Raw genomic sequence first — 22338 nt, 5'->3', positions numbered from 1 at the left:
AAAGAAATTTAGAAAACATAACTTCTCTCTGAGTCTCATAAAAATAATCCCTATCTATCCACTTAATAAGACCATGTTTTCCTTTAATTCTTTGAACATGATCATAAAAGCCACTTTGAAGTCTTTCCTAAATCCAACCAACCTCTGGGCCCATTTGGAGTCAATTTTTATAAATTGACTTTTTTCCCCTGAATATAGGCTACTTACCCCCCTCCCCCTTTTTGTATGTGTGCTAGATAACTGGATTTTGTTGTGTTGCGGATTGTTGCTTTTTTTGGGTTCTGGATTGGGGGGTTCAGTATGTGTGTGTGTGTATGTGTGTGTATTGTTGGTTTTCCTGAATTAAATTGCAAATTCATTTCTTCTGTGTGTGCAGCAAATAACACAACCTCTGTTTACTTTTATTTTCTCTTTTCCAATTTATATGCTTTCTATTTTTACTTCTTGTCTTATTCCTGTAAGCACTTCTAGTGCTATGTTGAACAAGAGTGGTGAAAAGGGACATACCTGTCTTGTCCTAGATCTTAACGGAAACATTTTTAGTTTTTTCCCATTGAGTATGATGTTGGCTGTGGGTTTGTCATGTATGTTCCCCTCTATTCCTACTTTGCTGTGAGTTTTTATCATAAATGGGTGCTGTATTTTATCAAATGCTTTTTCTATATCTATTGATATGATCATGTGGTTTTATCCTTCAGTTTGTTTATGTGGTATATCACGTTTATTGATTTGTGGATATTGTACCAACCTTGCATCCCTGGAATAAATCCCACTTGATTATGATATATGATCTTTTTAATGTATTGTTGGATCCTGTTTGTTAATAATTTGTTGAGAATTTTAGCATCTATGTTCATCGGGGATATTGGCCTATAATTTTCTTTCTTTTAGTGTCTTTATCTGGTTTCGCAATTAGGGTAAAGCTGGCCTTGTAAAATGACCTTGGAAGTCTTCCCTCCTCTCTAATTTTTTTGGAATAGTTTGAAAAGGATAGGTGTTCATTCTTCTTTTAATATTTGATAAATTTCACCTGTGAAGCCATCCAGTCCAGGACTTTTGTTTGTTGGAGATTTTTTAATTACTGCTTCAATTTCATTAGTTGTAATCTATCCATATTCTCTGATTCTTTCTGATTTAGTTTTAGAAGATTGTATGTTTCTAGGAATTTAACCATTTTATCCAGATTGTCCAATTTGTTGGCCTATGATTGTTTATAATATTTTCTTACAATCCTTTGTATTTCTGTGGAGTCAGTTGTTACTTATCTTTCATTTCTGATTTCATTTATTTGGGGTCCTCTCTCATTTATTCTTGATGAGACTAGATAAAAATTTGTCAATCCTGTTCATCTTTTCAAACAACCAACTCTTGGGTTCATTGCCCTTTTGTATTGTTTTTTAGGCTATTTCATTTAGTTCTGCTCTGATCTTTACTATTTCCTTTTTTCTACTCACTTTGGGCTTCATTTATTGTCCTTTTTCTAGTTCCTTTAAGTGTAAAGTTAGAACGTATTTGAGATTTTTCTTGTTTCTTGAGGTACCAGTCAGGTTCATGGGTACCAGTAAGCGGGGGGAATGGCCCCTGCTCCAAAGCTACACCACTCAGTCATTGACATCTCCTGAGTCTGTCCATACCTCTACACCAGGGGTGGGCAAACTTTTTGACTCGAGGGCCACATTGGGTTCTTAAACTGGACCGGAGGGCCGGAACAAAAGCATGGATGGAGTGTTTGTGTGAACTAATACAAATTCAAAGTAAACATCATTACATAAAAGGGTACGGTCTTTTTTTTTTTTTAGTTTTATTCATTTCAAATGGGCCAGATCTGGCCCGCGGGCCGTAGTTTGCCCACGGCTGCTCTACACCCTAGCCCAGGTAGCGGACTCCTCAGGAGGGCATGAGCTCTGCAGGGTGGGGCAACAGGGAATCCAAAGGGTGGGACTATTGCATTCCCCTAGGCCAGCGGTTCTCAACCTGTGGGTCGTGACCCCTTTGGGAGTCAAACGACCCTTTCACAGGGGTCGCCTAACACCATCGGAAAACACATATATAATTACATATTGTTTTTGTGATTAATCACTATGCTTTAATTATGTTCAATTTGTAACAATGAAATTGGGGGTCACAACATGAGGGACTGTATTAAAGGGTCGTGGCATTAGGAAGGTTGAGAACCACTGCCCTAGGCTGATACCATGTGGAGGAGAGTACCAACCAAGAATAATGGCATCTGCTAGTGTTGGAGAGGGACTAAGCACAGGGGTCCTGGCAGCTGTCTCTCCAGAGCCACAAACCCCAGTCTCTCCTCATGGGACTCCAGTCTGCTCCCACTCTCTCAGCCAGAGCCTACGGTAAGTGGCTGCAAATGAGATTTTGTGTGTTGGACCTTTACGAGGGTACCTGTGTCTCTATGACTCCTGTTTCTTCCTGGCAGACAGAATTCCCTCTGATTTTCATGGCCAGGAGTTATGTGGGTGCCTCTTCCTGGCTCTGGTGCTCTGGGATGGGGAACCAAGCTTGGGATTGAGACCCCAGCTCCTCAGGAGGAACCTCTGCAGCTGACATATCCCTCTTCAGTCTCTGCCCTTCCTACCAATCTCAATATGGCTTTTGTAAATCCTTGGTTATAAGCCTTCTCTTCAGCTAGTCTTCAGTTGGTTGTTCAAGTTGATTGTTCTATATTTTAGTTGTAATTCCAATTTGGTCCTGGGAGTAGGTGATTGTAACATCCATCCACACCACCACCATCTTGGATCATCTCAGAGTGCTTTGATTTTTAATAACAAACCTATAAAGTAGGCAGGACAGGCTTTTTATTAAAATACTAAAAAACTCATCTGACAGATGAGAAATGTGAACTAAGAAATCAATTAATTTGCCCCAAGGTCACACGGAAGTAGAGTTAAAATTGGATCCTTAATTTTGTGTCAAGTTTCTCTCCATTATATTGCATATTTTTCTGTACATTCATCTTTTTTATCATCCCATTACCTACAACATTAATATTGGAATCGGAAACCTAAGGCTGAATTCCACTCTGGAAAAAAATAAAAAAGCTCACCTATGTGCCTACTTCTGTTCAAAGTCCTATGAAGTAAAAAAAAAAAAGTGTATATCACTCATTTCTTTTCAGTAATATGCATCTGAGAAACTGCACATTACTGCCTGTCACAAGGTTGTGAATTCTTTTAACACTCCTTCTACTCTTTTTTTTTAATGTGGAAAAACTTGCATGTTGATATGGATAGTAATATATAAAGAAGAAAAAGACTTTTAATATATTTTCACATGTTTAAAAATTTTATTGTGGTAGGAAGAATCAATGTTAGCTTTATCCTTAAATGAAATGGGCTTATTTATTTATTTATGTATGTATTTAGTCCAAACTGTTCTACTAGCTTAGCTTTGTCATTTTCACTTTACAGCAATTAGAAGAAAAGAGTGAAGATCAAGAAGACAAGGAATGTTTGAAACAAGCAATAACAGCTTTACTTAATGTTCAGAGTGGGATGGAAAAAATATGTTCTAAAAGTCTTGCAAAACGAAGACTTAGGTGAATATTTTTGCTTTTTTATAATCCTTTTTTTCACCTTGAATATTATGGTATAAATTCAGAGATCCCAGTTCCCTTCTCAAGTAAACAATGAAAAAATAGTTTTAGTGACAAGCTTGGTCTTTCAGAGGAAGTGACATCAAAGCCAAGAGAATTTGTTATTGTTTGAAAAACCTTTCATATTGTGCATTTTCCTTGAATACTCCCAGACAAGACCTCCTGAGAGTCAACTGGTAAGCTCAAGGAGAGATAGGGCAAATGTATTGGATAGATTTATATCAACATCATTGTTCTGTCAAGGTATCCCTTATTTTAGGGAGTATATAATTTGAGGCATTAATTTTGATACTGTTGCTTCCAGTTTCCTAATGATAATATTTGCATGTTTTTTTAACTTTGGGTCTTCTTAAGCATTTCTAAATATGTTTTAAACCTCTTAAATTACTGTTTTTCACTATATTGGGCTACTTTCTAATATTTGTTATTCTAAATATCTATAGCCAAGGTAGAAATAATTATTCTGTAGCTGAATTTATAAGGCAGAATTTTGTCAATAATCATTTTTCTTTTTAGAGCACTAAAAGAAATGTCTCTATTATGTTGCTTGTTTCCAAAATTGTGTAATTTTGTAGCACTAACATCTTTCTAGAATTAGTGAAAACCTTCCCAACGTAACTTTTTAAAATAAACTTTTACATTGCCCTTTATTTACATGAATTTTAGGTTCTCTGTTGTCTGTATACTAATAATGTTTTTTCCTTTATCCCAGTGAATCTGCATGTCGGTTTTATAGTCAGCAAATGAAGGGGAAACAACTAGCAATCAAGAAAATGAATGAGATTCAGAAGAATATTGATGGTTGGGAGGGAAAAGACATTGGACAGTGTTGCAATGAGTTTATAATGGAAGGAACTCTTACACGTGTAGGAGCCAAACATGAGAGACACATATTTCTCTTTGATGGCTTAATGATTTGCTGTAAATCAAATCATGGGCAGCCAAGACTTCCTGGTGCTAGCAATGCAGAATATCGTCTTAAAGAAAAGTTTTTTATGAGAAAGGTACAAATTAATGACAAAGATGACACCAATGAATACAAGCATGCTTTTGAAATAATTTTAAAAGATGAAAATAGTGTTATATTTTCTGCCAAGTCAGCTGAAGAGAAAAACAATTGGATGGCAGCATTGATATCTTTACAGTACCGGAGCACACTGGAAAGGATGCTTGATGTGACAATGCTACAGGAAGAGAAGGAGGAGCAGATGAGGCTCCCTAGTGCTGACGTTTATAGATTTGCAGAACCTGACTCTGAAGAGAATATAATATTTGAAGAAAACATGCAGCCCAAGGCTGGAATTCCAATTATCAAAGCAGGAACTGTTATTAAACTTATAGAGAGGCTCACATACCATATGTATGCAGGTAAGAAATAAGAAGTCCCCTGTGACTTTTATTTTCCTGCTTCAGGCTGATTTTCTCTGCTGCACTGGTCATTGTGCCTAAAATAGAAAGCAAACTAACACAAGACCTCCGCATTATTAGAGTTCTTTTTTTTAATTGAAAATACTGCCATTTATATTTCTTCGAAATTTTATACTTTTTCCTATCACAGTTACATGTATTATTTTAACTTTACAACTAGAGTTATATATGAGAAACTAAATGTCACTTAGCTAAATTTACCCAGTTAGAAAATGGCAGCAACAAAACTAAAAGTAGTGATAAATCATCATCATTTGGGTCTTTCTTGAAACTTTCTTACATCTCTGCCTTTTTTTTCTTTCTGTTACTGAGATTATAAAATCAGTTAAAATATTACTACACATCCATCACCAAAATTGTGCTAGTAGTACAAACATACACAACATTGCTTTTTCTTAATTTCCATTCCTAAAAATTAACTAAATTTGGCAATCCTGGAAATCATTTAAGTTTTCAGTTTCTTTGTTTGTTTTGCTTTTTACAACTGCTATTATTGAAGAAAACAGTTTCACCTTAGCAGGGCAATTTTTAAGACAAACATGTCCAAAACACCTATGAAGATTGCTAGAGGCCGAATTAAATATAATGTTTAAGAGGTAAGGAATACATATAATGATTCATTTTTAAGTAATTTTATTTCCTCTAATAAAGTTAAGGAACAAATGATAATCTAATGTTCTTCAACCTTCAGCTTCCCTACATACTGGGAGGTTCGATAATTGTAAAATACTATAGAGTGTGGTATAGTAGAAAGAGCATTGAGTTTGGATTTATACCTTCACTCTATATAGTTCCTTAAGGTCTCAGAACTTCAGTTTTTCATCTCAAAAATCAGTGTGACAACAGCTACCTTAAAATATGTTGGAAAGAGTAAGTGAAATACTGTATGTCAAAGCTCTTGTAAATATACATGCAAACTTATTTTCAAAGAATGTTTTTATTACCAAAATATATAAAATCAAATGTAAGTATTATTATTAAATAGTTGAAAGTGGATGTTAACCTAAATCTCCATACTTCTTGCTTAAATATATTCTTATCTCCAGAAATGTGTTTCTGGAGAAATCTTTTTTCAGTTTTAAAGTCCTATAAGTGGGTTCTCACTTCTCTCTAGAAACAGTTTTGGAACCAGTTAAATAAAGCTTTTAAATATATCCATTAATCCACTGTAATAAAGGTGAATAGTATTTGATATTGTTAATCCATTTGATGTATTAACTGTTTGTATGTCCTGGAAATTATCAGGGCCACCTTGCAAAAATGTAGAATTAGGTTAGAATATTTTTATCAGTGACATCAAAGCACTTTATAAATACAAAATTGTTTCATTATCTCCACATGTCTCTGGGTTGAGTAAGCCAGTGTTTTGTTTTTAGTTTTTATTTGTCCTCTAATTGGTAGTTCTTTTGCTAGCCTTTTTCATGGCAAAATAATAGTGTTTTCCATAAGCTAATTTTAAAAGCAGTTTGGCTTTTAAACTAAGCCCATGGCTGAAATATAATGAATATAGTGAAAGAAGACTAGTCTGGGATTCCAATTTTACTATTGATTTTTCACTTAGAAACTTCTATAATTAGTGTATGTATTTTACTGACGCTGAAATAAGTAAAGGCACAGGAAATTTAAATAAGCTGCCTAGGATTTTACATATGAAACTGTTTTTGAGAGAAGGTACAATTATCAGTAATTAATATAACATATATTTAGTTGTTTTTCATTAACTTCTCTTTAAGATCTAGAATACAACTACAAAGATGTTTTGTTAAATTACCCAAAATTTGTGGTTGCAAAATACTTATTTCTTTGCTACTTTTTTCTTTTATTATTTAAAGTATTACAAATAGTAGAACATATGTCTCCTTTTTCCCCTATTGACCTCTCCCCAGCCTCCCTCCCACCCCCGGCACATGCCCTCACCCTCTTAGTGTCTGTGTCCATTGGTTATGCTTATATGCATGCATACAAGTCATTTGGTTGAAATTTTTAAGGTTATAAAAATTCAATTTGTTCTTTTTGACACATCATTCTGATTTTTAAGTGTCTTAGAAGATTCACAGAATTTTTTAGCTTAAGCTTTCTAAATTGTCCATTTTATTTTAAAAACCTTTGAGTTCTTATACTGTTTTGAGTAAAATTAATTTTCCTAATCAACAGTAAAACCCCTAAGACAGAAGTTTTACTATCTTTTCCTATAGAGAAATATAAATTGCAAATGCTGAAGACTTACAAGTGTTTATTATCATAATTCAGTGGTATTTGAACTGGAAGACATTTGATTCTAAAATTTGTAATATAATTGCTTCTATAAAACTCAATTGTTAATGATTAAAATTTTATTTATTTAAGTTGCATGCTATATTTCACAGAACTTATAATTGTTAATGCTAAAAATTTTCTTTAAACTGCTGTATTTCACAGACCTAACATACTTATTAATAAGTAGTTGCAGAAGTACAATCAAATATTTTCTGGAGAACTGCCTTTATTTAATTATTTTGTAAAAGGACACTTTTTTTTCACTTTATGACCTTTTTTATTTTTTGAGGACACTTTAAAACAAACAAAATTTGAACAAGCATAGCTGCCAGTTTGTCTATAAAGTTGGCAGTCTTCTCTTAGTGTACATGCCAGCCATGTCTGTGGACAGGTGCTTTTGGCATGGTATTGTGTTAGCTCCTTTTGATAGATGCTCTCATTTATATTAATTTTTAGCTTTTGAATAGAATGATATTTTAAATGGTCATCTTTTTAATTAATATAAAATACTTAAATTTCTAGATTTATAGAACTTTGCAAAGTTAAATATATTCAAATTTAAAGTGACAAGATTGTCTTGTTTTTTTAAGTTTCTTAAAAATTCCTTTCCTTAATTTCTTAAAGAATAAAATGCCAATGTTGGTTTTAAAAGTGTGTGGCTAAGTTTTTTAACATTTTTCTTTTCCTCTTTTGAGGCTTAATTTACACTGTTTTATCTTACGTCCTTAATGTATTAATGGTATAACTAGAATCCACAAGCAGCTTTTGTGAGTTGTGTTTACAGCACATACAAATTAGTAGTATTCGTTTGTTTGGGCTCTCTGTAGGGTCTGTTAACTGACTGTATTACTGCCAATAGAGTGTGCTTTTAATAGACCATCTGTAAATTTGTAAAACATGAAAGCAGAAATTTTTTAAGCAGTCGAGTTCACATGAACTCTGAGTCCTCACTGCAATGAGAACAGATCAAATTACCATTTTTTAATTGATGAAATTATTACATATGTGTCCTTATCCCCACATTACCCCCTATCCTCCCACTCATGCCCTCACCCCCCTGTTGCCCATGTCCATTGGTTAGGCCTATATGCTTGCATATAAGTCCTTTGGTTGATCACCCCCTTCCCCCCACCCTCCCCTACCTTCCCTCTTTAAGAACTATTGGTCTGCTCTTTTCTTTTTTTTGAGGGAGTGGGGGTTGGTTGGTTGGTAGGTATTTATTGGAGAATATACAGTGCAAGTTGTGGCTTACATCGAAACAAAAGCTAAAATTTACCTTGTACATTTTAATTATATTGTATAGAATTATAATAAGACTGATTATAATACAATGAGAAACTAATAACTATCAAGAACTACTTACAGGTAATTTTTTAGATTATAGGTTGGTCACACATTGTCATAAAAAGCAAAAGGGAAACTAGTTTAATATTACTTAATTCAGACTTCACTTTGTTTCCAGTTAACTTGATCCCTCAAGTATTTTAGCAATAATTTATGAAATAAAGCTATAGATTACTAGTGTTAGATGTGGTGACCAATTCCTCACTTTATAGACAAAAACCCAAGGCCCCCAAAGTTTATGTGATTTGCCAGAAGTCATATCAGCAGGTAATTACAGAATGAAGACTTAGACATTAGGTTTCTTGACCCTTAATAGAATATACTTTCTACCTTATTACACTGACTCATACAAGGTGAATTCTTTTAATTATAATATTTTTATTATGTGTATTGAGTAATAAAAATAAAGAAACGTACTTGCTTGCCCGGACAGCCTCTATGGCTCAGTGGTTGAACGTTGACCTATGAACCAGGAGGTCATGGTTTGATTCCCGGTCAGGTCACATGCCCAGGTTGCGAGCTCAATCCCCAGTATGGGGCATGCAGGAGGCAGCCAATTGATGATTCTCTCTCGTCATTGATGTTTCTGTCTCTCCCTCTCCCTTCCTCTCTGAAATCAATTAAAAAAATATATTTTTAAAAAATAAACTTACTTGCTTGGTTTGAATTGCCAGTATACAAATGGCTTATTAATTTCTGGAAAACAGGTCTATGAAGATACAGTCAGAGCAATTTTTTTTCTTATTGAAATAGGTAATAAGTTCTAACTATAAACTTTCACTTTAATTAAAATATTTTATTATTTAGTTACATATTGGTCATCATAATTTTATTTTTTAACAAAACCCAGTCATTAGTCTATCTGTAAAGGAAAGCTTTCTGGGGAAAAAAATTAAATGTAGGTGAGTTAGAAAGTGCTTACTTGCTTAAAAGATTGCAACAGGGTCTTATATGGAATCTAAGATCCAGTGTTTCTGGACATATAATAATTCACTAACTATATCAGAACTTTGGAATTCACCCAAAGAGCTAAGGGGAAATTATCTAGTTAGATGGAACATTCTGAATCCAGCATGGATATGAAGAGATGTTTCCTTCCTTGTCTATACAGTAAGAAGGCACAGCCGAAACCGGTTTGGCTCAGTGGATAGAGCGTCGGCCTGCGGACTGAAAGGTCCCAGGTTCGATTCCGGTCAAGGGCATGTACCTTGGTTGCGAGCATATCCTCAGTGGGGAGTGTGCAGGAGGCAGCTGGTAGATGTTTCTCTCTCATCGATGTTTCTGACTCTCTATCTCTCTCTTTCCTCTCTGTAAAAACTCAATAAAATATATTTAAAAAAAAAAAAAAAAAAAGAAGGCACAAAGCAACATGCATAACGAAGAGGAGAGTAGGAATTTCACTTTGGTTATAGTTACAGGAAATAAAGTACAAATTAATATTGAGACTTAACATGGGTAAAGAAATGTTTGGTGATGCTATGTCTGGTTTGTTATTCTATTTTAGAGAAATGAGGTGAGTTTGAGGTAGAGGTAATAATTCAGAACTGACATTATATGGAAATAAAAGCTTTTCACATTGAAGTGTGGGGAAAAGGTGTTTCCCATGCATGGTGAACTTCCCTTTCATAGAAAACGATACTGGAAAAAAAAAAAGCCAGTTGATACTTTTCTTTAAAGTATTTACTGATATTTTATGCCTTCATATAGAACTATAAATCCTCAAAAATCTGTATCAGATTTCTTTTGAGTTTGTGTACTGTATAAGCTCAGTTTGTGTGTTTTAATTTAGGAAAAAAAATATTTTCAGTAGTTTTTGATCTATAGGGCAGTGCTGTTCTATTTTTAAATTCTCTTTTTTTAAGTGTTTGTGCGTCAGCGTAGCGGTCTGTTTCCTTTTGTAAGGAATTCAAGAGTGATTGTTTATAAATCCTTGTTGAGGAGCTTATTGTTTCTTGTAGCTTTTTAAATGGCTGTATTAAAGGGAGAATGATCACATGAACACACATCCTGATGAACTGGTTCACTGTGGTGACTGGGGGAGGGGTATTCTTTATATAAATGACTCTAGTTAATAAATATCTCATACATTTCATTGACCTTGCCAAATAAAATGTCATGTAGGGATCAAAATAAGTATATAAGATAAAAAGGATTGAATTTATCACCTAAAATCTAATCTGCTGTATTTTGAACATTAATGTAAGTATATTCTGAGTTCCTCAGATTTTGAAGAACTGTGCAATAAAATACTGTATAAGAACAGTTTTAGCCCTGACCGGTTTGCCTCAGTGGATAGAGCATCAGCCTGCGGACTGAAAAGTCCCAGGTTCGATTCCGGCCAAGGGCATGTACCTTGGTTGCGGGCACATCCCCAATAGGAGGTGTGCAGGAGGCAGCTGATCAATGTTTCTCTTTCATCGATATTTCTAACTCTCTGTCCCTCTCCTTTCCTGTCTGTGAAAAATCAATAAAATATATTTTTTAAAAAAAGAACAGTTTTAGAGTGAGGGAAATGGGCAGCTAGAAAACCAGCAAAAATAGTAACTATAACTCATAACCTGGGCCTAGACCGGGAACTTGATGGGGGTTGGCAGGTATTTGATTAGAGAGAGGGATCCTGAGCAGCTAGTGAGTGTGGTAGAAATCTCAGTACAGGAATTTGAGTCAGAAGAGAAAAACCACAGAGGAAGTTTTTGCCATTGCTTATATTGAAATCTATTAGGGTTTAGTTTGAGAAAGACGTTTGTGGAATTATATCCATAAGCAAGTGATAAAAAAAAAGAATATCAAAATAGTTTATTTTAATTTTCTCCACAAATATTTGTTTATGCTTATATTTTAAAATTGAAACAGCCTGGCTTTTGTATTTTTATGCATTTGCCTTCCATTGTCCCTGAAATAATCATTTTATAATATAGGTAGATAACTGTTACTCACAACTAATAGAGGCAATATGAAACCTACCTTTTATGATTACCTGATAAATGTAAGTAGGTCCTTTGTTTTCTTTTTAAGAAAACTTGTTTATTGATTTGAGAGAGAGAGAGAGAAACATCAATTTGTTGTTGCACTTACGTATGCATTCATTGGTTGTTTCTTGTATGTGCCCTGACCTGAGATAGAACCCGCATCTTTGGCATATGGGAATGATGTTCTAATCAACTGATCTACCCAGGCAGGGCCAGTTCTTGGTTTTCTTACAAAATTATATAACTTGTCTTTATTAGTGGGTATTTTAAAAATATCAATTATCTTAGTCCTTTACATCACCAATAAGCTAAAGGTCTTCAGAATAGCGTGACATGGTTACAATCACTGAAATGGGGAAATCAATAGAAATAAAATTAGCTTCTGGAATATGTACCCTTTTGGTATAAAATTTAAAATGCAGATGTTATGTCCTCTATTAATATTAAAGTTATTCATTCATTAGTAAATTTCCACTGCGTTAGACTAAAAATAGAGTCTAAATTAATAAGTCCTGGTAATATATGCAGCCTTTAAGAGAATTTTTTGAAAGTACTTAAACTTTTGCCAAATTTTTGGTTTATTTTTAGCCTCTGCTGGTTTTTTTCTTTTGGCAAGACTACTCATTTCTAATCAAGCTAAAAACAACTTAAACTTGAGTCACTTTAGAACTTAGTACAACTGATGATTGTGGGAGTGTTTATTTCACTGCCAGCTTCAGAAACTTCTGAATGCAGTGTACAGGAAGGCACAGTTGCTATTTCCTAAAATCTGGAAGAAGGCTTAACAAGAAATACAGAATCACAATTAGACTGCCAATTTTTCGACGACTTGCTAGTGCCTTTGCCCAAGATCCTAAATTAATATTTTATGTAAATTTCTATAGTGGTTATATAATTTATGGATTCTTACTTTCCAGTTAGATCTCACAGCAGCATAAACATTAAGAGATCCTTTAACTCAGGGAGATTATGTGATGCGGTAGGAAAAAATAATCAGGAATTACACAATCTAGGTTATGGTACCATCTCTGTCACTCTATTGTGTGACCTTGATAAGTCTTAGTTACTTCTCCCATATGTAGAAAAGAAAAAATATCCCAGGCCCTATCAGTTCAGGGAAATCGTATACATTTTGAGAATGCTGCTTGAGAACTTTGCAGAACAGCTATCAGGAATTGATGGGATCCCCTGGACCGGTGTGGCACTGATGCACAAACATGACTCTCAGCATTGTCATCAGTTACTAATGGACTGAAATGGCCAGAGGTTTTGGTTTAAGATGAAAAGACCACTTTATTTTATTTTTTCTTATTTCTCAATTTATTAGACATTATAGTTTACAAAAGGGTGAGCTTTCACTAGGTTGTAATTTTTACATCCAATATTAATATCATTATAGATTTAAAATAAACTGCATTTTTATTATTTACTATAATAAATATTTTTTATTTTTTAAATTTATCTTTATTGTTGAAAGTATTACAGATGTTCCCTTTTATCCCCCAGTGACCCCCCTCCAGCTCTCACCTGCCCCCCACGGCCTTCACCACACTATTACCATTTTAAAAATTGAATGCCTTTAAAAATAGCCAATTTTTTTAAATAATTTTTTTAATTCACTAAGAACTTTTATTCTCTTTTTCAACTTAAAAGTACCTTGAATACCCCACAACTTGTCAGCCTGACAGGTGTCATTTGAGAAGAAATGGGTCTGGATATCGATTTTAGACTTTTAGACTGAAATAAACTTTTCTTTTAAGAAAAGGATGGGTCACCCTAAATTTGGAACAGAAATCAGGGATTCTTGAAGTACTTTGTACTAAAGATCTGAGCTCTCTCTCCAACAGTGACACCTCAGCATCTCTACATAGCCACTGCTTTTGTTTGCTAAACACATGATGTTTTGAGTAGCCTCACCTTACAAATAGATTTGCAGAACAGGAAGAAGATTCTTGAAAGGGAGGACTGTGATGAAACCGATATAAATCTCTGTTTTAAAATCTTGTACAGCCTTCTGTTTTAAAATCTTTTCTTCTGGATGAGACATTAGTCTTTAACGTTTGAGGAGCTCTGTAACTGAAGACAAACAATAAGATACCAACAAAGGAAATTACTAAAGGGTTGTATGTGTTTAAATTACTTTTATCAGTAACCCACTCTAGCCTCAGAAGGTATAAAGCAAAAGGAGAAGAGGGACATTTAAAAGCAGTGTATTTTTTTAAATATATTTTTATTGATTTCAGAGAAGGAGAGGGAAAGATAGAAACATTAATGATGAAAAGCATTGATTGTCTGCCTCCTGCATGACCCCTACTGGGGACTGAGCCTGCAACCCAGGCATGTGCCCTTGACCAGAATCGAACCTGGGACCCTTCAGTCTGCAGGCCGACACTCTGTCTGCTGAGCAAAACCAGCTAGGGCAAAACCAATGTATTTTTGTCATTAAATTTTTCTTTAACTTAAAAAGGCATTATAATCTTAAATTCAAGATTGTCTGATATTTAAATCAATTTATTATCTTGATGACCACATATACTAGTCAGTTGGGAAATAGATTTCAGTTTTGTGGTAAGTCCATGAATTAGCTTATTGGGAGGGTGGGAGGGAGTTAATGTATTATTTTATTGTATGGTTAAATTTAGGGTGGTTCTTAATCAGACAGAATCAGCCTAAATAGAAATTTTCCAAAAAAATTCTGATTCTTGCTAAATCCTATGCTAATAATATTAGGCACTGTACTTCTTGTAAACGGTCCACAGTGTCTATACTATTATAGCCTAACAAAAATAAAGGTATGTACTTGATACTCTCAATGAGTTTATCATTCAACTAGAGGCCCGATGCATGAAATTCGTGCATGGATAGGGTTCCTAGGCCTGGCAGGGCCGATCTGTGGAGCGATTGGGGGGCCCACGCTGGCACCTGCTTTGGCCAGCCTGGCACCTCCCACTCACTGGCTGGCTCCGCCGCCCCCCACTGCTGCCACCGGTCACCTCCCTCTGCGGGGCGACTGGCGGTGTGATCGGGGGGCTCCCGCTGGCACCCACTGGATGCCTGTGGGCTAGATATAGCTCTTGCATTGAGCGTCTTCCCTCTCGTGGTCAGTGTGCATCATAGCAACTGGTCATTCCACTGTTCAGTCGATTTGCATATTAGGCTCTTATTATATAGGACTAGAGGCCTGGTGCATGAAATCAGTGCACTTGGTGGGGGGTCCCTCAGCCCAGTCTGCACCCTCTCACAGTCCGGGAGCCCTCGGGGGGTGTCCAACTGCTGCGGAGGTACGAGAGGCTGCTGCAGAGGCGGGAGAGGCTCCTGCCACCACCGCTGCACTCGCCAGCCGTGAGCCCAGCTTCTGGCTGAGTAGCGCTCCCCCTGTGGGAGCATACTTACCACCAGGGGGCAGCTCCTGCATTGAGCGTCTGCCCCCTGGTAGTCAGTGTGCATCATTGCAACTGGTTGTTCTGCTGTTCGGTCGATTTGCATATTAGCCTTTTATTACATAGGATAGAGTTAGAGCTTACCAGGCCATAATGTAAAATAGGGAAAGGATTCTCCCAGTAAAAACTCAAGTTAATGAACTCTTTCCTCTTCCTTTTAAACGACTCTTGCAACTAAATGTGGACTTTGATAAAATTTGAGTTATAGAAGTGATTTTTTCCCCTCTGTGGAAAAATGTTTCTCCCCCTCTTTATATAGAAGATGACAGCCCAGGTCTCTTGTGCTGATGACACAACTTGAGAGAATACTATCAGGCAAAGACTGCAATAGGCCAGGCCTGGGGAAGTGGTCATACTCAGCCAACGACCTGTCTTACTTCATGGAGATGTGAATGAAAAGTAGGTCCTCTGCTGGCAGGGGTCAGAGACTCCTGCTTTTATGACTGAACCCTCATTGTTATTATTTGAAATAAAAGGAATTAAAAATTGTGAATATAACTAAATCAGCATACTCTGCACATTTAATAGTTTTAATACTTTATAGGTGTTTGTAGCATCTTTTAGCAGTTTTAAGGAAAACCTTTAGCAAATAAAATAATTTAGAAACTGTATTTAACATGATAAGATACACTTTCTAGTTGTGTGCTCTGTTAACATGATTGAAAGATACCTAGATAACTGATCTTAGATAAGTCAGTCTGGATGTCAGGAAAAGTAATAGATAACTGCTGTGGCCTTTCTCTTTATGAGGGAGATAAACCAACTGGTGATGTTCTGAGATCCAGGCAGCAGGTAGGAGCTTCTTTCCATGCGTGGCCTTTGCCTTTCCCTTCTTCCCCTCACATTCTTGTGGCCAGTAATGAGTTTAACATCAGCTAGTCAGAGTTGTGCAGAGATCAAGAAAATAGGCTGATGTAAAATTTTAGTATCCATAGTTTTGCCACTAATTTAAGAAGCACTAAGTCTAGCAGTTCATTATAAAGTCCAAAGCATTCTATGTGGTCAAAACATTTTAAAATTGACTATTTGATCTCCTTTGAAAATGTAAACAATAGTTTTAATCATTCTGAATCAAAGATTTTAATAAGATTTTTTTCTTTTTCTTCTTAGATCCCAATTTTGTTCGGACATTTCTTACAACATACAGATCCTTTTGTAAACCTCAAGAACTACTGAGTCTTATAATAGAAAGGTCTGTCCATTTTAAATGTTTAAATTATTTTTTTTAAGATTGAACTAAGATCTTGTATGTTCTTTGGAAATATATTGGATGAGTTTAAATTGTAGTTCATGAGCACTTTTTAAAGAAACAAAATCTCTTAGAAGACCATTATTTTATAATAATATGTTAACTTTGATTATTTAAATATATATAAAATACGTAATTTAGACTTAGGGAATTCAAATTTTGATGATTTAGATGTTCTAAACAGAATGTTTCAAATATACCACAAGTTAAAGAAAATGGAGGTTGTCAGTACACAAATACTATAATCAAGAAAAGTGTTTCATCCAGCCAAAGATCAGTCAACTTTTCAAGCATTAACCTTAAAAAGTATTATGTTAATTGACTTAGCATAATTACACGAGCCAGAAATGAACATCCGTCCCATAACTTTGTAATCATATTTATTTTTAGATTTGAATGTATCCTTTATTGTGTTTCTAGTTAGCTTTATCTATAAGATCATTAACCGTTACATTATAGAAACCTTGTTTTCACATTATCCTTAGTAATTTTTAGCAGTGCTCTCTTGATTGTGGGGACTAGTAAAAAGATTTGTAGTTTTCTATTTGTATAATTTGATTATAGTTAATATTTTCATTAGTTTATTCTGCTTTATGTTAGGTTTGAAATTCCAGAGCCTGAGCCAACAGAAGCTGATCGCATAGCTATAGAGAATGGAGATCAACCCCTGAGTGCAGAACTAAAAAGGTTTAGAAAAGAATATATACAGCCTGTACAACTGCGGTAAGATTAGATAAGTAACTGAAGTAAATAAGTCTTTATTGAACTTTTATTTCAGAGTTTAAGTAAATAAGGATCTTTTCCAAGTAAGGAGGAGGTAAGAAGTAAAATGAGTGAAAAGCAATTTCAGAAATTATTGTGTAGGTCTTAATTAACAGGATTTTAAAAGTGGTAGGCCACTTATAAGATTATTTAATTTGCCCAGCCAGTATGGCTCAGTGGTTGAGCCATTGACCCATGAACCAGGAGGTCAGGGTTTGATTCCCAGTCAGGGCACATGCCTGGGTTGCAGGCTCCATCCCAGTAGGGGGCGTGCAGGAGGCAGCCGATCAATGATTCTCTCTCATCATTGATTTTTCTATCTCTCTCCCTCTCCCTCTCTCTCTCCCTCTGAAATCAATAAAAACATACTTTTTTAAAAAGATTATTTAATTTGGTGAAAGTTACTCTGTTTTCATTTATACCATTCATTGTAATAAACATTTATATCGGAGTTCCCATGTAATTTAGTTATTCTTCTGTGTTAATGCCGTAGAGTATTAAATGTATGTCGGCACTGGGTAGAGCACCACTTCTATGACTTTGAAAGAGATGCACATCTTTTGCAGCGAATGGAGGAATTTATTGGAACAGTAAGAGGTATGGTATTTTTAAAATTGAATTTATTGGGTTGATATTGGTTAATAAGATTATATAGGTTTCAGGTGTACAATTCTGTAGTATATCTTCTGTATATTGTATTGTTTACTACCCTGAAGTATGATTTTTTGTGTGCCTAGTTTTATGTGAATAAAAGTACCTATATAGTGACTATCAATTGATATCATTACTGGTTATTGTTGTTAAGAGGTGTCTGTAGTAGTGCCAGCATAATAGGAAAATTTTAAAATTTTCATCAAACCATATTTTTGGCCTACAAATTGCTCAATAATCACCCTGTTAACCAATGTATTTTCATTTAGTAAATCAACTTATTGGTTATTTTGGAATTGGAATAAAAAGTCTCAATTTATGCTGTCTTTACACTTACCTGAAAGTACGTGTACTAAAGGACAATTAGGAACTATTGTGCTGTTATGACACCACCCATGGAGGTTACTGAGCCACCATTAGGTGAAGAGTGCATACATCAGCGAGGCAGCAGAGCGTAGTGAACTGAGAGCCGAGAAGCAAGAGTTCTGTTCCTAACACTGCCGATCATTAGATACATGACTGGAAAAAAATTACTTTGATTCTTTTCAGACAGCTGAGAAAAGCACACATTTAGAAAAGGAGACAAGAAACAGAGGCCACCAAAGAATCTTTTGAATATCTGTTTGCTACATTTCAGAAAATGTAACAATGGTATTACATAATAGTCATTATCATATAAAAGATGGTTCTTACAGCAGCATCTATGCCTCCAGGAATCATTTTCAGGGGCCACTTTGATTCTTTGTACTTAAGTTTCCTCATCAGTAACATGAGGAGCTAGGCTTTATGATCTCCAGAGCTTCTCTTCTAGTTTTAAAGATTATGTGATTGTATAAGTATGTCCTGGATAACTTAATTTCCATTTCCATTGTACATGCTAAATGAGAATCAGAAAATAAAGGGTTCAATAGTAGTACTTTCATGCATAATAAAAAAAAAAAGCCACATTTAAAAAAAAAACTCATGCAAAAATGAAGGACTTAGTCCTCTGGCCCTGTTTGGTTTATGAAATGCAATATTGATTAGATTAATGGTGACTGTATAATCTATCCTTATAAGTCTCTTTTGTGTAAAAAAATCTTTGTTTGGAGGATTATAAAATATTTAGAACTGAAGCTCAGAACAACAAAAGTGAAAAATCTCTACAGATAAATTACTTTCTAATATTTAAGAAGGATATGGAAGAATATAAGCCATGTGAAGAAAAATGAGATTAGGATAGGGAACAGGGAAATGATAAAGGGGAACTTCCATTTTTAAAATTTTGATCATTTAAACTTTTTATAGCAAAGATATGATCAGGTATCACTTGTATGATTTTAAACTTTTTTAAAATACCAAGTAAAAAATACTTAAATATTATTTTAAATGTATTTCAGGTAAAGCAATGAAAAAATGGGTTGAATCCATCACTAAAATAATCCAAAGGAAAAAAATTGCAAGAGACAATGGACCAGGTCATAATATTACATTTCAGAGTTCACCTCCCACAGTTGAGTGGCATATAAGCCGACCTGGGCACATAGAGACTTTTGACCTGCTCACCTTACACCCAATAGAAATTGCTCGGCAACTCACTTTACTTGAATCAGATCTATATCGGTATGTAATTTGACACTTAAGCTGAAAAGTCACTTTAAAGAAATTAATTTTTTAAATGAAATACTGGTTTCTGCTTTATAGGATTGGAATAAGACATAAATGAGATAGTATATGAAGCGTCTGGCAATAAGGCTCCTCTCTTTCACTGCCTGATCCCCCTTGCTTTGTCTGGATTTACAGCTTCTTTCTGTTTGCAGTCACCCCTCGGTAAAGCAAAGTTCAAATCCTAGCTTTACTATTTGCTGGCTTGGTATTCTTGGGCAACTTTAACTTTCTTTTGTAACTTTCATTCCTCTGCCTATTAGTTCCTTCGAGTAAACTGGAGCTGTTGTGAGGTTTAAAATACTCATTATATGTACAGTGCTTAGTACAAAGTAAGGGCTCAATAGGTTAGCTACTGCCGTTATAATTATGAATTTAAATCATGGCCAGGTATAGCCTTTTCAGTTTTTCTACATGTTAATAACTACTATCTAAAAAATGTCTGTTTACAGTTTTAAATGAGGATTATTTAGAATTTCGAGCTATTTTTAATTACTAAATGAAGAAAGGGACTAAATTTATATATCTCCTTCCACCAAAGATCATTACTAAGTCTCAAAAATCAGTGTTACAATCTATTTTATTTATTTCCCAGGACTGTTTTGTGGTTGAGTTTCCCTCTTCCTTTAGAGGGGAGAAAAAAAAATTTTTGAACTGTAGTGATCACTATGCCCTCAGTGAGCTGATTATTTTAACAGATATATCACTATTTAAAAGGACTACCCCAAACTTGTTAGATAATATTTGTAAGTCCTGGGAAAGATATTATGAAGAAATCCCAACCTTGCCCAAAGCAAAAAGCTACTATAAAGCAATAATAAAAGTACACTGGTACGTGCATAAAAATATGTTTAATATATATAAAAAGATGCATAATTAAAATTTTTGTTATATCTTGTCATAAACATTTCTGTTGATATAAGTGGAAAGTTTATAAGGGAATTTAGTTTTGTTTACTTATTTACTTAATAAAACAATATACTGAGGGAAAAGTATCATATAGAATTATGTATTGATGATTTTAGAGCTGTACAGCCATCAGAATTAGTTGGAAGTGTGTGGACAAAAGAAGACAAAGAAATTAATTCTCCTAATCTTCTGAAAATGATCCGGCACACCACTAATCTCACTCTGTGGTTTGAGAAGTAAGTATTACTGACATTCTTAACATTTCATTGCAATCAGATATGTTATACATTTCATTGCAGTTCTATTTCTGTATGTCTCACTTCTTGTTTTGTTCCTCTTCTTTATTTTTGCACTGAGTGAAGTTTTCTAATGTAGCATTTTAATTTCATTAAAATTTTTTCATTAAAAAATTTTGATGGGTTTTTTTAGTGATTGCTTTATAGTTTACCATATACATTTTATCAGGATCTGCTTCAGATTTATATTAGCTTAATTTCAGTGATGTATAGAAATGTTACTCCTATATAGCTCTATTTCCTTTATCCCCCTTTTTTGTGGTATTATTGTAATACACATTACATATAATTAATGATGCAAATCTAACAATACATTGTTTTAATTATTGCTTTAAACCATTTGCTGTCATTTTCTTAGCCCATTACAGCTTTATTCTTCCCATCTCCTTTGTGCAGTTATGGCAATACTAGGGGCCCAGTGCACAAATTCATGCACCTTGAAAGGAACTGTGGGCTGTGAGGCTACTGTGGACCCAGGGGCGGGTCTTGGCCCATCCTCCACACCCCCACCCATCCACTCCTGCTGTGGCCCCAGGTCCCTGTCTGCCAGCAGCCCCCCTCCTGCTGCTGCCATTCCCATGCGCTGACAGCACTGGCCTCACTCACACCCGCTGACAGCATGGAGCAATTGGGGCCATCGCCAGCAGCAGGTGTGAGCGGGGCCAGTGCCATCAGCGTGTGCAAGTGGTGGCTGCTGCTCCGATTGCCCCTCAGGAGCAGGGGGAGGTGGAGAAGCCCTCAGGGGTGATCGGGGCCTGCGCTAGGCGCCGGCAGCAGGTGGGAGTGGGACCATTGCCGGCAGCGGATGTGACTGAGGCCGTCGCTGGCAGCGGGTGCGAGCGATGGCTACTGGCCCTGATCACCCCTCAGGAGCAGGGGGAGGTGGAAAAGCCCTGAGGGGTGATCAGGGCTGGCAGCCACCACTTGCTCCTGCTGACTGTGCCAAGTGATCAGGGCTGGCGCCAGGCACCAGCAGCAGGTGTGAGCACCGGGTGGGACCGTGGTGTGCAGGAGCAAAGAACTTTCAGTAACCACCAGAAGTTCAGCGACTGGTGCCTGCTTTGGTCTGGCGCCCCCGCTCACCTGCTCCACCATCCCACCACGGCCGATGCCCGCCACATTCCACGTGCGCCCCTCATGGTCAGCTCACGTCATAGTGACCCATTGTTTGGCTGTTCGGTCTATTTGCATATTAGTCTTTTATTATATAGGATATTACACTTCCCTTTGTTATAGGCCCAACAATACATTACATACACCTTATTTTATACAGTTGCTTTTTAAATCACGTAAGAGAAACAGTAAGAAAAAATAGCATTTATAGTGTCTTATTTAATCGCATGATTACCTTTACTGGTGCTCTTTCTTTGTGTGGATTCATATTACCATCTGGGGTCACTTGTTTTCAGCCTGAAGAACTTCCTTTAGTATTTCTGGTTCAGTGGGTCTGTTAGCAACAAATTCTCTCCCTTTTTTTAAATCTGGGAAAGTATTTTGCCTTCACTTTTCTACAATAGCTCTATCTTCAAGTTAACTAATTATTTCTCTGCCAGTTCAAATCTACTATTGAGCCCCTGTAGTAAATTTTTTATTTTAATTATTGTACTTTTCAGTTCCAGGGTTTCCATTTGGTTCCTTTTATAATTCTGTGTCTTCAGTGATATTCTCTATTTCATGCACATTGTCATCATGTCTTTTTTAAATCATGCTTTCCTTTAGTTCTGTAGACATAGTCATAATGCCTACTTTGAAATATTTTTCTGTTAAACCTGACATCTGG

General features: G+C 35.6%; 1 protein-coding gene across 3 annotated transcripts in view; it reads left to right on the top strand.

Annotated features, from left to right (window-relative positions):
- SOS1 (SOS Ras/Rac guanine nucleotide exchange factor 1) overlaps nt 1-22338 on the top strand; it is a 79780-nt gene that overhangs the window by 28719 nt on the left and 28723 nt on the right. For all 3 annotated transcript variants that reach the window (XM_015558877.1, XM_015558876.1, XM_015558875.1), the window contains exons 8-14: nt 3426-3553; nt 4323-4978; nt 16158-16239; nt 16897-17019; nt 17552-17655; nt 19089-19311; nt 20379-20498. In XM_015558877.1, the coding sequence (XP_015414363.1) occupies nt 3426-3553; nt 4323-4978; nt 16158-16239; nt 16897-17019; nt 17552-17655; nt 19089-19311; nt 20379-20498 (1436 nt within the window). The remainder of the gene's footprint in view (nt 1-3425; nt 3554-4322; nt 4979-16157; nt 16240-16896; nt 17020-17551; nt 17656-19088; nt 19312-20378; nt 20499-22338) is intronic.

This window comes from Myotis davidii, unplaced genomic scaffold, assembly GCF_000327345.1.
Source record: "Myotis davidii unplaced genomic scaffold, ASM32734v1 scaffold151, whole genome shotgun sequence".
NCBI classification, from domain to species: Eukaryota; Metazoa; Chordata; class Mammalia; order Chiroptera; family Vespertilionidae; genus Myotis; species Myotis davidii.
The sequence above is the reverse complement of the archived record's forward strand: the minus strand, read 5'-3'. Positions and strand labels throughout refer to the sequence as shown.